The 16,064-nt window shown below is 55.8% G+C and overlaps 1 protein-coding gene across 1 annotated transcript in view; it reads right to left on the bottom strand.

Moving 5' to 3' along the window:
* Window positions 1-5,877: 5,877 nt before the first annotated feature.
* MYT1 (myelin transcription factor 1) overlaps window positions 5,878-16,064 on the bottom strand; it is a 38,830-nt gene continuing 28,643 nt past the window's right edge. The window contains exons 16-22 of the mRNA XM_062202439.1: window positions 13,986-14,048; window positions 13,548-13,631; window positions 10,638-10,859; window positions 8,829-8,920; window positions 8,266-8,369; window positions 6,385-6,528; window positions 5,878-6,018 (exon numbers count right to left, since the gene is read on the bottom strand). Coding sequence (XP_062058423.1) covers window positions 5,878-6,018; window positions 6,385-6,528; window positions 8,266-8,369; window positions 8,829-8,920; window positions 10,638-10,859; window positions 13,548-13,631; window positions 13,986-14,048 — 850 coding nt within the window. The remainder of the gene's footprint in view (window positions 6,019-6,384; window positions 6,529-8,265; window positions 8,370-8,828; window positions 8,921-10,637; window positions 10,860-13,547; window positions 13,632-13,985; window positions 14,049-16,064) is intronic.

The raw sequence follows: 16,064 nt of genomic DNA, 5'->3' as shown, positions 1-16,064 counted from the left end.
AGGCCCTCACAAACAGGCCTGTCCACAGGGGCCTCAAGTGAACGTGCCCTGAGGAGCAGGTGGCATCCAGGGTTCTTGGTGACACTGCTGTGACTGACAGAAACTTGGGGCTTTTCTCTGCACCGTCCCTGCTGCCAGGCCCCAGTCCTGTCTTTTGTTCCCTGGCACAGCGTGAGTGGGGATTGGCCCTAGGGGCAGGGGTTGCTCCAGGAGTTTTTGCTGGAGCTGGCAGCAGCTGATGACAAAGAGCACAAAGGTGATGCTTGGTGGACTTCGCGGGATTCACTTTGTAGTTGTCAGAGTTCTTACAACATCTTAGGTGAGACGTGTGTGGCACACTTGGTTTCATTAAGTAATCTCAAAGTAGAAGACAATGTTCATGCAGGACTTGAAGCAAGTGGTACTGACAGGAAACACAATGCTGTCCGCTTCTCTTAGGAACCTGGTGGCCAGTACAGGGCCTGCTGTTGAAGGAAGCACCTCTCACTGACACAGGGTGTACCTCTCTCACTGACACAGTGTGTACCTCTCTCTCACTGACACAGTGTGTACCTCTCTCTCACTAACACAGTGTGTACCTCTCTCACTGACACAGTGTGTACCTCTCTCTCACTGACACAGTGTGTACCTCTCTCACTGACACAGTGTGTACCTCTCTCTCACTGACACAGTGTGTACCTCTCTCTCACTGACACAGCGTGTGTCTCTCTCACTGACAGAGTGTGTACCTCTTTCACTGACACAGTGTGTATCTCTCTCACTGACACAGTGTGTGTCTCTCTCACTGACACAGTGTATACCTCTCTCTCACTGACACAGTGTGTACCTCTGTTACTGACACAGTGTGTACCTCTCTCACTGACACAGTGTGTACCTCTCTCTCACTGACACAGTGTGTACCTCTCTCACTGACACAGTGTGTACCTCTCTCTCACTGACACAGTGTGCCTCTCTCTCACTGACACAGTGTGTACCTCTCTCACTGACACAGTGTGTACCTCTCTCACTGACACAGTGTGTATCTCTCTTACTGACACAGTGTGTACCTCTCTCTCACTGACACAGCGTGTGTCTCTCTCACTGACACAGCGTGTGTCTCTCTCACTGACACAGTGTGTGTCTCTCTCACTGACACAGTGTGTACCTCTCTCACTGACACAGCGTGTACCTCTCTCTCACTGACACAGCGTGTATCTCTCTCACTGACACAGTGTGTGTCTCTCTCACTGACACAGTGTGTACCTCTCTCACTGACACAGTGTGTACCTCTCTCACTGACACAGTGTATACCTCTCTCTCACTGACACAGTGTGTACCTCTCTCTCACTGACACAGTGTGTACCTCTCTCACTGACACAGTGTGTACCTCTCTCACTGACACAGCGTGTGTCTCTCTCACTGACACAGCGTGTGTCTCTCTCACTGACACAGCGTGTGTCTCTCTCACTGACAGAGTGTGTATCTCTCTCACTGACACAGTGTGTGTCTCTCTCACTGACACAGTGTGTACCTCTCTCTCACTGACACAGTGTGTACCTCTCTCACTGACACAGTGTGTATCTCTCTTACTGACACAGTGTGTACCTCTCTCTCACTGACACAGTGTGTACCTCTCTCTCACTGACACAGTGTGTACCTCTCTCACTGACACAGTGTGTATCTCTCTTACTGACACAGTGTGTACCTCTCTCTCACTGACACAGTGTGTACCTCTCTCTCACTGACACAGTGTGTACCTCTCTCACTGACACAGTGTGTATCTCTCTTACTGACACAGTGTGTACCTCTCTCTCACTGACACAGTGTGTACCTCTCTCTCACTGACACAGTGTGTACCTCTCTCACTGACACAGTGTGTATCTCTCTTACTGACACAGTGTGTACCTCTCTCTCACTGACACAGCGTGTGTCTCTCTCACTGACACAGCGTGTGTCTCTCTCACTGACACAGTGTGTGTCTCTCTCACTGACACAGTGTGTACCTCTCTCACTGACACAGTGTGTACCTCTCTCTCACTGACACAGCGTGTATCTCTCTCACTGACACAGTGTGTGTCTCTCTCACTGACACAGTGTGTACCTCTCTCTCACTGACACAGTGTGTACCTCTCTCACTGACACAGTGTGTACCTCTCTCACTGACACAGTGTGTACCTCTCTCACCTACACAGTGTGTACCTCTCTCTCACTGACACAGTGTGTACCTCTCTCTCACTGACACAGCGTGTATCTCTCTCACTGACACAGTGTGTGTCTCTCTCACTGACACAGTGTGTACCTCTCTCACTGACACAGTGTGTACCTCTCTCTCACTGACACAGTGTGTACCTCTCTCACTGACACAGTGTGTACCTCTCTCACTGACACAGTGTATACCTCTCTCTCACTGACACAGTGTGTATCTCTCTCACTGACACAGTGTGTACCTCTCTCACTGACACAGTGTGTACCTCTCTCACTGACACAGCGTGTGTCTCTCTCACTGACACAGCGTGTGTCTCTCTCACTGACACAGCGTGTGTCTCTCTCACTGACACAGTGTGTATCTCTCTCCCTGACACAGTGTGTGTCTCTCTCACTGACACAGTGTGTACCTCTCTCACTGACACAGGGTGTATCTCTCTCACTGACACAGTGTGTACCTCTCTCTCACTGACACAGCGTGTGTCTCTCTCACTGACACAGTGTGTATCTCTCTCACTGACACAGTGTGTGTCTCTCTCACTGACACAGTGTGTACCTCTCTCTCACTGACACAGCGTGTGTCTCTCTCACTGACAGAGTGTGTATCTCTCTCACTGACACAGTGTGTGTCTCTCTCACTGACACAGTGTGTACCTCTCTCTCACTGACACAGTGTGTGTCTCTCTCACTGACAGAGTGTGTATCTCTCTCACTGACACAGTGTGTGTCTCTCTCCCTGACACAGTGTGTGTCTCTCTCACTCACACAGTGTGTACCTCTCTCACTGACACAGTGTGTACCTCTCTCTCACTGACACAGTGTGTGTCTCTCTCACTGACACAGTGTGTGCCTCTCTCACTGACACAGTGTGTACCTCTCTCTCACTGACACAGTGTGTACCTCTCTCACTGACACAGTGTGTACCTCTCTCTCACTGACACAGTGTGTGTCTCTCTCACTGACACAGTGTGTACCTCTCTCACTGACACAGTGTGTACCTCTCTCTCACTGACACAGTGTGCCTCTCTCTCACTGACACAGTGTGTACCTCTCTCACTGACACAGTGTGTACCTCTCTCTCACTGACACAGTGTGTACCTCTCTCACTGACACAGTGTGTGTCTCTCTCACTGACACAGTGTGTATCTCTCTCACTGACACAGTGTGTGTCTCTCTCACTGACACAGTGTGTACCTCTCTCACTGACACAGGGTGTATCTCTCTCACTGACACAGTGTGTACCTCTCTCTCACTGACACAGCGTGTGTCTCTCTCACTGACACAGTGTGTGTCTCTCTCCCTGACACAGTGTGTGTCTCTCTCACTGACACAGTGTGTACCTCTGACAGAAGCATCTCTTACTGAGACGGTAAGTTATGTGTTTTCAACAGGCACTGTTCCTGGTAGCGTACAGTCTAGAAGTGGCAGGTGGGAGGGCCTGCTAGGGTTCAGAGCCAGCGCGTTCAGAATCTCGGACCTCAGCCACTGGCAGAGGACCAGACAATGTGTGGTTATTAGCGGGGGATTAGAGTTCCACCTAACACAAACCTGAAAAGACTAGGTGCCACTGCAAGACCAAAAAGTCAATTACAGTAGACCAAGCAAAAAGCAAAGGTGTGGTTTGAGGGGGGCCCACTGCCTCCCACAGCTAAAACATCCACGGATACACGGCCCTCAGGTGTGGCTGGATCCAGGAGCGCTGAGGGGCTCGTTGGTGAGCTCTCTTTTCCTCCTCCTGCCATCTCCATTTCTCAGCTCTGCCTCTTCCTACAATGTCTGAACTCTCTCCTACCACAGATGGCTTCCTCCTGTGGCCAGGAAGATGGCCTTGGGCAGCCCCAGTTCCACACCCCAAGCAGAAAGACAAAACTCCTAGGAAGAACTCTGCTTTGTACGTGCCCAGTCATGGAGAAGGGGCAGGGGTCAATGACTCAGGCCTTTTAGAACCACACCTTGGGGGCAGAGCCGGTTCCCAGAGGAGAAGCTAACTGAGCCGACAGCGGGGAAGCAGCCCCCACCCCAGCCCACTCCCCACAGACCACGGCACGGACTCACAGTCAGAGCACTTTTATTAGGAAATCACCCCACAGACACGCCACGACGTGCTGTGGGCTCAGCGCGTTTCCTGAGGAAGGAGGGTCACAGTATCGGAGCTGTCGGGGGTGGGGGCAGCTGTGAGTGCGGACGACTGCCGAGCTGCCTGTGGTCAGCACCCTCACAGCGACAGGACTCAGCCATGATCACCGACACACAAACGCGACACAAGGAACACACCAGAGCACACACTTGCGCTACGCTTAAATAATGACAAATACAGAATCCCGTTTGCTGTCATCTGTGCGGGAAACAAAAGAAACTCGAAAGGGAAAAAGAAAACCAAAGTGTCTTTCTCTCCATTGGACCAAGGGGGAAAAATCCCCAAATTATCAAAATCCCTCAGTTACAAAATACTTTTTTTAAAAAATTCTATTATTAAAAGAATAAATAACAAAATGTATAAAAAATAACTTGGTTGCATCAAAATTATAACTAGAAGTTATATTGAGATTTTTTTTTGTGGCTTATAGTCAAATAGTTATTTTTCCTTTGATTTCACTTAGTTCCCTCTTATGGTGCCCTAATGTGGGGTCGAGTTGAAATAGTATAAAATTAATAAATTAATAAAAATGTTAAATAAATAGCAAACATGAACATATGAGGTTGTGAATATAAATACTTACATCTTGACAAAAGTAAACAATTTACAGAATAATTAAACTAAACTACTTTTAATTTCTTCTGGGAAGTGCAATTTCTCTACTTTTAAATACTAACTCAGAATTGCAGTCACAGTTGACTTGGACTCTATTTACACAGCAGGAACATTGTGTTTTTAACACACTGAATTAAAATTTACCTTTCTTCAAATCTGAGTGGATATAAGAAGTGAAACCGCGGTGGTCTCCCAGTGAGTTTACCCCAACCCCCTCAACACTGTCGACCTTGACCAACTCCAGCCGAGACCCAGAGAACGTGGCGGCCGTCGGTCAGGGGCCCGAGCAGACACCACTGCCCTGAGGCCTGGCCTGGTGGTCCGGGGCTGCAGCCCAGGAAGAGGCCGTGAGCTGGGGCCACACCGGTCTGCCCCCGCTGCCTGAGTGCAAGGCTGATGCTGCCACGCTTCCCAGGCTGATGGGGGCAGCCGTCTGGAAGGCCTATCCCTAAGTTTGCCTCTGGAACACGACTTTGTTCCCCTTAACACAAAACTGAATTAAATGAAAACAGAAAACACACATGGGCCTCACTGAGCACAGACACGGGGCCTTGGGCGGTCGCCCATTCCCACCGCGCCCACGGCTGCCCTCCCAGCCTCGACAGACAGAGGAATACTGTGGTTGCCAACTCCGAAACTTCCCTGAGAACCTTGTCCATGAGCTTCACTGGAGACTGCTGGGCTACGCTTCCAGAACACAAAAATAAATCACTTTGTGACACTCAGCGTCCCCATGCGTCTGCGTGGTGAGGTCTCAGCCCCGAGCCCGGCAGGGGCGTCGCGGGGGACCCTGACTTCCAGGCAGCCCTTTGGGTAAACCGTCCAAGGCCGCAAGCTTCCAACTAGGAGTCTGTGAGTTAGGAACCCCCCAGTGAAGAGCAGGAGGAGAGAGGTCGTCGGCGGGGCTGGGCAGCCACCCCTCAGCTGCTCAGACCCGGGGCCTAGACCTGGATGCCCCTTACGGCCTGCTTGATGCTCTCTAGGAGGTCCTTGTCCTCGGGACTCTGGTAGCACTCCTGGTTGGAGTACATGTCGGTGAGGGTGCTCACATAGGCATCGAAGTTCTGTTCACATATTGGCTCCTGGGGAGTAGAACCAAATCAGCAAGCCCTGTCTGTGCAACGGAAACCCATGTGGGAACCACAAACCTAAGTCCCCACGCAAGCCAACACCAGCCTGCACCAGCCAGGGGCAGCACAGGCAGTCACCCTCATGCCCACACCAGCAGCCACCAGTGTTCTGGTCTGCAGCAAGCCCAGAGACAAACTCATTGCCGTCAGAACCAATGCTGTGTTTTGGACCTGAAGCTGGTCAGGAGGGCTGTAGCCACAGTGGCCACCGCCTGCTGGGCCAGTCAAGCAGAGAGCACTGCCACCATGGGCGCAGGACACCCCACCCCATCCTTCCTGTCCCCAGTTCAGCTCAGAGGCTCAGAGACAGCTGCCTACCATGTGTGGAAGGCGGATGTTGGCGAGACTTTGGATGAGGGCCTGGCTCAGGCCAGACAGCTCCAGAAACAGGGCTTCATTCTGCTCCTCAATGAGCTTGTTCTCTTCTTCAATGCTCTTCAGGCTTTTCTCCATGGAGCAGATCTGTACCAGAGACAGGAGAGTGCTGCCCACCCTTGGCCTGTCCTCCCAGGAGCACACAGGCCACATCTCCCTTCTGTCCAGGGGAGAGAGCCCTGGAAGTGGGGTTCCTGCCACCAGTGGAGGCTCCGGTAGGGCCCAGGTCCATGGAGGGAGGAGGGAAAGGCAAGGCCCACTGGAAACAGAGCCTGACCTCAGAGACACCGGGAAGGGGACACCGTGAGGGGGTCAGGGGCTGCGTATCTGTGCCTCACCTCCCTAGAAGGAGCTGGGTTCAACCTGGCCACCTGCAGCTGAGCTCTTCACTTGGCCACACACCCACAAGATGGGGTCAGCCACACCCACCTGGTGGCTGGTTGGGTGCCAAGAAACGGCCTCGCAGCTCATCTTCCACAGGCCAAGCACAGGTAAGTCCTCTTACGTTCCCACCCAGCCAGGAATGAGGAATGGCCCCAGTCTGCCCACATCTGCCAAGAGCCACAAGGCAGGAGCTAAGCTCCCACAGACAAGGTGAGAGATGCGCTAGACGGGAATGTGGGGTCCCTGTGACACAGGAGGGCGGGGCGCACGCACTGTCCTTGTAGGGACCTTCTCAAAGGCAGCTTCCGAGTCCACCCAAAGGGAGGCTGGGGAAAGGGCTCTGTCTGCATGATGAGCACTGGCAAACCCAGGGAGAGCAGAAGCGCCACCTCAGGGAAGACACTGATGCCGGTCTCTGGCACTTGGAGAAGGGGAGGAGCCAGGGCCCTGCCACGCCTCTGCCGCTACTGCCTGTGGGCCTGGGAGGACACTGTACCAACTCCCCCTGCCCACTGGGTCGCTGCTGCTTTTATACAGGGTCTTGAGCAGCAAGTGGACAGAGTGAGCCTGTTGGCCAATGGGGAGAAGAGCAGAGAGACAGGACACGTGGTGGCCACAGCCTCCAAGAAGGGGTCTCACCTCGCTGCCTTTCGGTTGCCTCCTCTCCCTGAAGGGACTCCACCCATGAGCCCTGCGTCCCCAGCCGCTCCCTTGTCCTGCAGTTCCCCTGCCACCCAGGGCAGAGCTGTGTGTGACCACGGCCCTGCACTGGCTGCTTCACTGCCGCCCTCACCCGCAGCTGGGGGTGGGCTGCTTTCTCATTCTCAGAAGACGTTCACTGTTTCTTTCCTGATGAGAAACTCTCCTTTTAGGGAAATGGGAGAAAGGCAACACACAGGCTTGCAGAACCTGTAACCCTTTCCCTCTGCGGCAACAGCAGCTCTCACGGACTCTGGCTCCCTGCTGTGTTAAATGCTTTGCCCTAGAAACGCATTGGTTGTTCGACAACCACATGGAGTAGAATCCCAGGATTAGCTCCATGTTACCAATGAGGAACAAAGAAGCAAGAGATTTTCCAGTTTCCTCAGCCAGTATGTGGTTGTGCTGGGGTGAACCCAGCTCCAGAGTCAGGCTCTGAGGCCCCACTGCAACAGGACAACCAGGAGTAATAAGACTAGGAACACGAACAGGACAACTAACCCCAGCAGGACTGCGCCTCCTGGTGGCACCAATGCCATGGGATGCCACCAAAACCAACAGTCACGTTAAAGCTGCTTGGGCACCAGCACTCGGGGTGTGATGTCACAAACGCCACGATGTGGGCAGGCGCCAGCTGCCAGTGTGCACCAAGTGCCCCTGTGAGAGGGTACTGCCCTAACGCACGGGCAGACATTTGGGTTGGGAGGGCAGAGGGCCTGGGATGGGGGTGGTGCCACGCACCTGGGACTGCAGCTGCACCATGGCGGCCTCCATCTCCGAGTTGGACTCATTCAGGTCTCGGATTTCCTGGTTCAGCTGCTTGATCTCCTCATCATTCTCCAGCACTGCCCCAGGAAGAAACAACGTGGGTAGGGCCTCCCGCCGACTTCTGACCCTTGGCCCCGACCCACACTGGGATAGCGCCGTGGAAACCGTGAGGCAAGTGTTTGTGGTCAGGGCAGGAAAGGCACAGTCCCACTGGGAGGACAGAGGTTTGTGCAGACGACGTTCCGGGGGAAGGAACCACAGCTCTCCACAGACCCGCAGACACAGCTCCTGTGCTGCCAGCAGGCTCTTTGACCCCAGTGGCCACCAAAGCCCCAGGTTGGAGGAGGCTCAGGGGTCCCAGACACAGGCACAGGAGTGTCACACCGCTGGCTCAGGGCAAGGGGTCTGTTTCCAGCATGAATATTCCAGGGGCTCTGCTTCCCTGCACCTCCCACATACACAATGAGGTGCCAAGCCCTGGCCCCCACCCTGGTCCCCACAATCACAAGCACAGGCGTCCCTGGGAGCACCCTTACCGTCACTGGTTTTGAACTTTGGGCTGAGAGCCTCATCCCCTGAGAGTTTTCCTTTCTTTCCAGCAAAACTTGCTCTGGGACAGCCAGACAAACTGGAAGTAGAAGTCACACGTCATTGCCTGGCTGTCCAGGGGCACACATGGACCAGTCGAAAGCCTGTCTTGCCTGCCCAGACAACTGCTGAAGGCCTCCCCGTGGTTGGGACTGTACGCAGCCCCCGTCTGCCCTGCCCCAGAGGAAGTGGCTGCAGCCTGGGCCGGGAAGGTCTCCAAGTGCAGGCTGCCTGGCGCTGCCGGCCCCACAAGGTGCTAGATGTGCATCAGGCCCGCCTGACACACCGTGAAGCCCTGGCCCGAGAGTCCTCGGGAGGCCGCTGTGGCAACATTCATGGAGGACTCCTGGGACACAGATGCCCCAACAGAGAAGTGCATGAAGATGTGCGGATCAGTGTTCTTCTACTCAGTTCATAAATAAAATCGATTGAGGAAAGACATCCTTGGGAAGCCAAGTGCACCTCCTCTGCCCACATGGCCCAGGGTCCACAGCCTCCTCACTGGCCTTCCCATGGGCTGTAGTTTGCGACCATCCCGCCTACGCACATGGACCCAGTCTCCGTTCTCTGCCAGGTGCCTGGCTCACAGTGAAAACCGAGTCCACAGCAGCTGGCAGAACGCTCTGTCTCACTTTCTCCTGCCCCTGGCCCTGGCTGCAGCGCCCCCAACCTGCTCCTCCAACCTTGCCTAGCACTGGGGCTGGTCCCAGCTCCTTTCCTAGGGCACTGGCGTCCACTCACACCCTGGGCATTTGTTTGCTCCCAGTCTGTCCTTCCTACACTGCCCTACACCTTCCACAGGGCAAGGGCTGACTGTCTTTCTGTTCTCTGTTCTACTTCCAAGGCTCAGTGCAAGTGGACTCTCAGCAAATGCTTCTCTTGAATGAACGAGTTAATCTTAGAGGTAGAGAGAGAGAGCAAGGAAGGGAGGAAGAGAGGGAGGGAGGGAGGAGGGAGGGAGGAGAGAGAAGGAGGGAGGGAGGGAAGAGGAAGAGGGGAGGGAGGGGGAGAGAGGGGGAAGGGAGAGGGGGGATGGAGGAGGGAGGGAGAAAGGAAAAGAGGAAGGGAGGGAAGAGGAGGGGGAGGGAGAAAGGAAGAGAGGAAGGGAGGGAGGGGGAGGGAGAAAGGAAGAGAGGAAGGGAAGGAGGGGGAAGGAAGAAAGGAGAGTGCAAGAGACATAGAGACAGAGGGAGAGAGAGACTTGACATTGGCCCTAAACCCAGACACAGGGTTTCTGATGGGACCAGGCACTGACCGCAGGGCAATCACCACACTTGTCCAGCCCAGACAGGAAGACAGGAAAGGGCCTGGGCAGAGCAGGACCTCCCTTAACACTGGGGCAGGGGTTGGGGCAGAGCCACAGACCAGAGGGCCTGGAGGTGCACAGGTGGTGGAGGGGGTCTGGTCCCTGGATCCCTGCAGGACCTTTGTCTGAGTTCAAAGAAGAGGATCATGGGAGGAGCAGGGCATGAAAGACAGGAGACCGCAGTCCCCAGGGAGCTGGCAGCCGGTTAGAATGGGAGCATCAGGCACAGGGCTGTGCTCGCTCCTGCAGGGCCCCAGTCGGCTGCAGGTGGGAGGCCGGGGAGAGCAGACAACCCCCGACTCACACCACTGTCCACCCTGACACAGCAGCTGCAGTCCTTGCCCCCGCCCCCTCAGCTGCATGTTTAGAACTTGCTTCTCCCTTGAGAGACTTCTGGTCACGCTTAGGCCAAACCTGCTGCACGGAGAGCCAAGCTCGTGGGGACAGTTACCTCCGGTGAGTGAGAAAGCTCCCATTGGCGTGGCCAGAGCCATCACAGCCTGGGGTGGGACAGGTGGGTCCCTCATTCTTCAGCGACTTCCAGGAGAATGACGAGCCGTTGAGGGACCCCTCTTTCTGCCGCCGGGCAGCCAGAGGGCAGCCAGATGCGCTTCGGTGAGAGGCGTATTTGCCGCTGATGTGACCGAGCCCCACACAGCCAGGCACTGGGCACCTGGGCACAGAAAGGCCAGGTGAGTACAAGAACATTGAGGATGAAGAGCCCGGAGAGCCCCGGCTCCAGCCCTGGCCACCAGAGAGCCTCAACCCTGGAGCCCCGGGGAGCAGTTGGGCCTTCCAGATGGACGTGGATTCCGGAGGCCACTTTCCCACTGCCACGTGACCTCACAGTGCACGCCACAGCAGGCCTGCAGACCACAACCTCCTGGCAGAGGCTGGTCCTGTAGAGGCCACAGAACTCTCAGAAAAGGCACAGCTCAGAAGCGCCATAACCATGCCAGCCTTGGTTCTGGGTACACAGGTTTGGAAATAAACACCCAGGCACAGTGTGCAACCACAAGACCCGGGGCCAGTCCCGCTGTGGCTGGCTGGCCTCACGAGAAGCAAGTGGTGCGTGGGAGGTGGGGAGACAGCCTAAGGTTCTGTATGGGGAACCAGGTCATCCAGGAACCAATGCATGACCCCGGGCGAGATCCTCAGGCTGCAACTTTTTAGCCTCCTCTCTCCACTCAGTGCCTGCTGGGTGCTGGCTGGCACGTTCCAACACAGGACAGAGACCCCTGAGGGCATGGCGAAGGCAGGGCAGGGGCCCTCAGGAGGACAGAGGCCACCAGGAGAGGCTTCTGCTGCCTCGGGGGTGGGTGAGGCCTCGGCAGGGAAGGAGCCCTCGGCCCACCACCCCCTCACTCCTGGCAGCCCCTGAGAGGCAGCCGCCCCAGCTTCCCAGGCACCGTGGCTGGAACCCTGCTTCCTGCTCGGCCCTCTCAGCCTCTGTCCCTCCTTGTCCACGCTGCCACCCAGCCTCAGGCACTCCCAGGGGGCCACCGAGCCAGCCAGGGTCAAGTCCACCACAGGCCAGAGCAGAGGCATGGCCAGGGCTCCACGGAGGCTTTGGAAGTTTCACATTCGTGCCCTGCCGTCAACACCTGGGGTCCCCGGGCTGTGGGACCCCAGAGACACAGTGGCCAGGCACAGCGCAGGCTGAGGTGAGGGTGTGGGAACAGATCGGATGGCCTCATGAGCAGCTCTTCAGGCATTGCACACGCTGGACCTGGATCCGTTTTCATCCACTTTCTTGCAAAACTCCCCGTCAGGAGGGATGGTTGGCATTGCCCAGAGCTGTGTTTACAGGGAGCGTCTTGGACTCAGCTTCTTTCTCTCAAGGTCCAGACTTGAATCTTCAGAGCCACCAGGTGGTCACATACATGGGGCATGGAGTTGTTGAAGCTCCCACGCTCCCAAGGCACGTGATAGGGCCCAGGGGCCGCATGCTGTGATGGGGACCAGGGGCCGAGGTACACTTCCTCTGTCAGAGGCCAGTGTGACCGAGGACAGCCTTGGGCCCCCTCTCAGGGAAGTGATCCTCACGCTGGAACCTCTGCAGACTTCCACGACCAGTTACAAAGCTGTGGCCACAACAACAGCAAAAATTCACTGCAAAATTTGATACAACTTGATCCCAAATGGTGCAAACCTGAGACACCAAAGCAGGAGCTGTGCTTGGACAGACCATCAAGGTCATGGCTCCTGCTGCTGGCAAAACCCTGAAATCCTGTCCCCAGAAGGCCCGGGGCATCGACTACGGCTTCTACTCCAGGCTGTAGCCGTCAATTATCAATACGCTTAAAATTTATGGGGAGCCCACAAAGCGGAGGCCCTAAGGGGGTCCCCATCTTGCCAAGGAGCCAATAGGTACCTCACCCATCCTGCAAACATCTTCAAAAGGCACACTCCCACTTGGCTGAGGAATTCTTGTGTTTTTAAAGCAAAGTTGACAGCACATCAGAAAGAGGAAAATCATTTCTCCCAGTAACTCCGAACAACACTGATCTTGATTTCAGTCATCTGCAGCATCCCTTGCAGCAGGGTCCTCGCTAACCACTGAGCTCCGTGTTTGGGCAACCACAGACGAACCCCTGGATTCTCCGGAGGAAGACACTTCTGCTCCGTCCCAGCAGCTGGTGTGCAGCATTCACAACCAACAGCCACGTAGTCTGCATTGTGGGTCTAGAATTCATTACCCTTTCATTGTAAAAATTAAATTAACACGATAAACAAGCCTCATCAGACCAAACAGCTGGTGGGGCCGTCCACCTCAGAAGGATGTGGCGCTGGCTGATTAAGGCCCTCCTCTGCAGCCGAGCAGCCGCTTGGGCACAGCTGCAGCAAACTCGGAAGAGCCACCAAGTCTCAGGTCAAGTGGCCCCCCTGCAGCATGAGTGTCCAGCTGCCCTGGGCCCAGCAGGTGACAGCCCTGCTTCCCGTGGCCTGCTGGGCCCCACCCTGACTGAGCCAGCCCAGGCTCCCTGTTCCCCTGCCAGAGGGGCCTGGCACCCATTTTGCAGGTGGGCAGACTCAGAGCCTCTTTCCAACATCTCCCCGACTAAACAGCTGTACCTGAACTTTCCTCCCAAGCAAAGCCATAAACATCCCAAGGCCTCTGAGCACCGGGGGACACCTGCAGCCCAGGGCCCCACATCCAGGTGGCCAGGGGTGCAGGCAGTGGGGTGTTCTGCTTTTCAAACCCCATCAAATACCCAACCTGAGATGTCAAGCACGGGGCCAGCACTTGTACCCCCAGATACGAGAACTTCTGCATAAATGGAGTTGCCATCGGTAGGTTTGGTGGGAGGAATGTTTTCAATCATGAAACGCAGTGAGGAAGCCTGCACGGACCACGTACTTCATCAGCTCCGGGTCCTCCTTGTCGTCCTTGGTGGGTGCCACCTTGACTCCACTTTTCTTGGCACGAGGGCAGCCCGACAAGCTGGATTAGGAAGAGGAAAAAGTCCCCTCAGTCCCAGAACAGCAGCCTGCCTGGCCTCAACTCCACACCTCCTCAGGAGTGGCTGGGCAAGTCGAGCAATCCACCTGAGGACGGGCATCTGCAGACACAGAGCCTTCTCGGGGGGAGCAGTCAGCAGTGGGAGGTGTTAGAGTGAGCCCAGACTCTGACCCTGCATGGACTTGTCTTCCTGCAGAGGGCACCCTAATCAGGTTCCGGAAACATGAGCAATTCAGATGAGAGAGACAGAAACAGGCTCAAGTTGTGGGCAACATTAGCATCTTACTCTGGAAGCCGCCCCCGCCCGCCCAGGGCCCCGGGACACAGCAGGCTCACCTCCGGTGTGAAGCATAATTCCCTGTAATGTGGCCAGAGCCGTCACAGCCAGGCGTGGGGCACCTGTGGAGAGAAGTGCAGCTGGGACCAGGGCCATGAACATGTTCAGCCCCTGCCCAGGGTCCTGGGACGCTCCAGAGGGAAGGCTTCTGGACTCATCCCTCCCGTGAGCCCGCCCCACCTTCCCCAGCCTGGGGTCTTTCAAAAACTTCCTTAAGCACCTTCCACAGAGAAGTGTCACCAAAGCATGCCCACACCTGCCCACTGCTAGCAGTGGGGGTCTCTGGTGCTGCCCGAAGTTTCTCCGAGTGGGTTCAGGAAGAATGAGAGGACAGCAGCCGGGGGGCCCAGCTCTGCACTCCAGTACCATGCTTGGGAATTGCGGCTGGGCTACTGGGACCATTTTATCCAAAGGAGACAATGCACTCCCAACTTCGCCTTCTGTAGGGTTCTAGGCTGGACTGGAAGAATCTGGAACATCTTTGAGCCCTAACTTGAGACCATGCACCCTTGGGTGGTGGCAGGCAGCCGAGCACAGAGTGGCTCTGTGGAGCACCTGCCATTCCAGGCCAGGCCCATGTTTGCTGAGTGCAGAATTCATGTATCTGGGGTATTTGCGGGGGAGATGGTGCCAGTAGGTTAAGGAGGGGAGACACATAAGCCCACTAAGTACATCCAAAAATATTTGATAAACACAAAGTGATAAAATTGCACTTTAATTTTATCTGCATGGATTTTCTTAAATCACTTTTTCCCAAATGTCCGCTGAAGGAAAACATATGAGCTCCTGCTGGTGTCAGGGTGAGGAGCAAAGATGACCTGATCTGTCCCCACCCTCTGTTGTGCCTGCTGCTCTGCACCAGTCAAGAGCTGGTGCTCATGTATGTCAGCCCACGGCTGGCAGACCATAGCACGGGGGTGACCAGGCCCGGGGACACCTCGCTGTGCTGTGACCCTGGCCGTTCAACCAGCACCCACGGCATCTGCAGTCTCCTCACTCGGAGGACGGAAGCCGACTCAGCCTGGCATCCAAAGGCTGTCATGCACAGCAGGGCAGGCCCACCTCCTGGCCTCTGGCCCCCAGGGCACTGTCCTGTGCAGCTCAGCTTCCCTCATTCCTGCCCTGTGGCTTCCACATCGGATGCCTTGCTGGCCTGTCAGATGGCTGACCTGTCAAATCATTTTCCAGTCTTCATGGACTGTGCTGTGGGCAATAGGCCCTTCTGCTTGAGGACATGTTGCCATCATAGTGGCCAAGTCCACAGAGCTAAAGATGGTGGACTCCTCCTTCCTGGGTGGACAGCTGCTCAGGTAGGCTCCTACTCCTGTCCCAACATCAAGAAAGCACCTGGCAAAGCTCAGGTCCAGCACTGAGTGTGCTGGCCAGTCAGGTAGCCAGGGCGGCCCACCCAGCCCTGATGGCCGCAAACTCGGCCCTAGGCCATAAACGACACCAGCTGGGGGCACAGACACACTCAGCTGTGGGTGAGTCTCAGGTGTGGGCCGCCCCACAGGACTGACAGGTGTCTGACACATGGTGCGGCCGTCCTGTGCTCCTCACCAAGGTCTGATGTGGTGACAGGGAGGATGTTTTACCTGGTCAGAGAAGCAGCTATGTCAGCTGGTGCTCATGGCCCCACAAACCCACAGGCTCAGCTGCAGGAACCCAGAGCCACCTCTGCCCCGCCCATCACCCACTTCTGTGCACCTTGTCTGAACAGGAGGAAGAATCCCGTCTGAAGGCTGTGCTTTGCCTCAGGGGTACCTGTGCCCCTGGACCGTGTGCAACCGTACCCCAGCTCCCATAGGCACAGTGAGCAGAGCGGCCTGAGGCAGCCGTGTCCCTTCAGCCCCTTGTCAGCTCTGGCTCCAGTCAGCTGAGCAGGAGCAGACCAGTGTGGGCCCCACAGACAGGAGAGAGAGGGAGACGGGGCGCGTTGGCACCCCCAGGAGTGGGGGTCCAGCCTCTGGGCTGAGGTGACTTCCCTGGAACAGCCCTGGCTGACCCAACCTTGCTGAGGCTGAGGCGTGGTCCCTGTCCACACAAGGAATACTTCTTGTTGCTGTTTCTAAACAGGC

This window comes from Lepus europaeus, chromosome 10 (genome assembly GCF_033115175.1).
Source record: "Lepus europaeus isolate LE1 chromosome 10, mLepTim1.pri, whole genome shotgun sequence".
Taxonomy (NCBI): Eukaryota; Metazoa; Chordata; class Mammalia; order Lagomorpha; family Leporidae; genus Lepus; species Lepus europaeus.
Note: the sequence above shows the minus strand (reverse complement) of the source record. Positions and strands in the feature narration are given on the sequence as shown.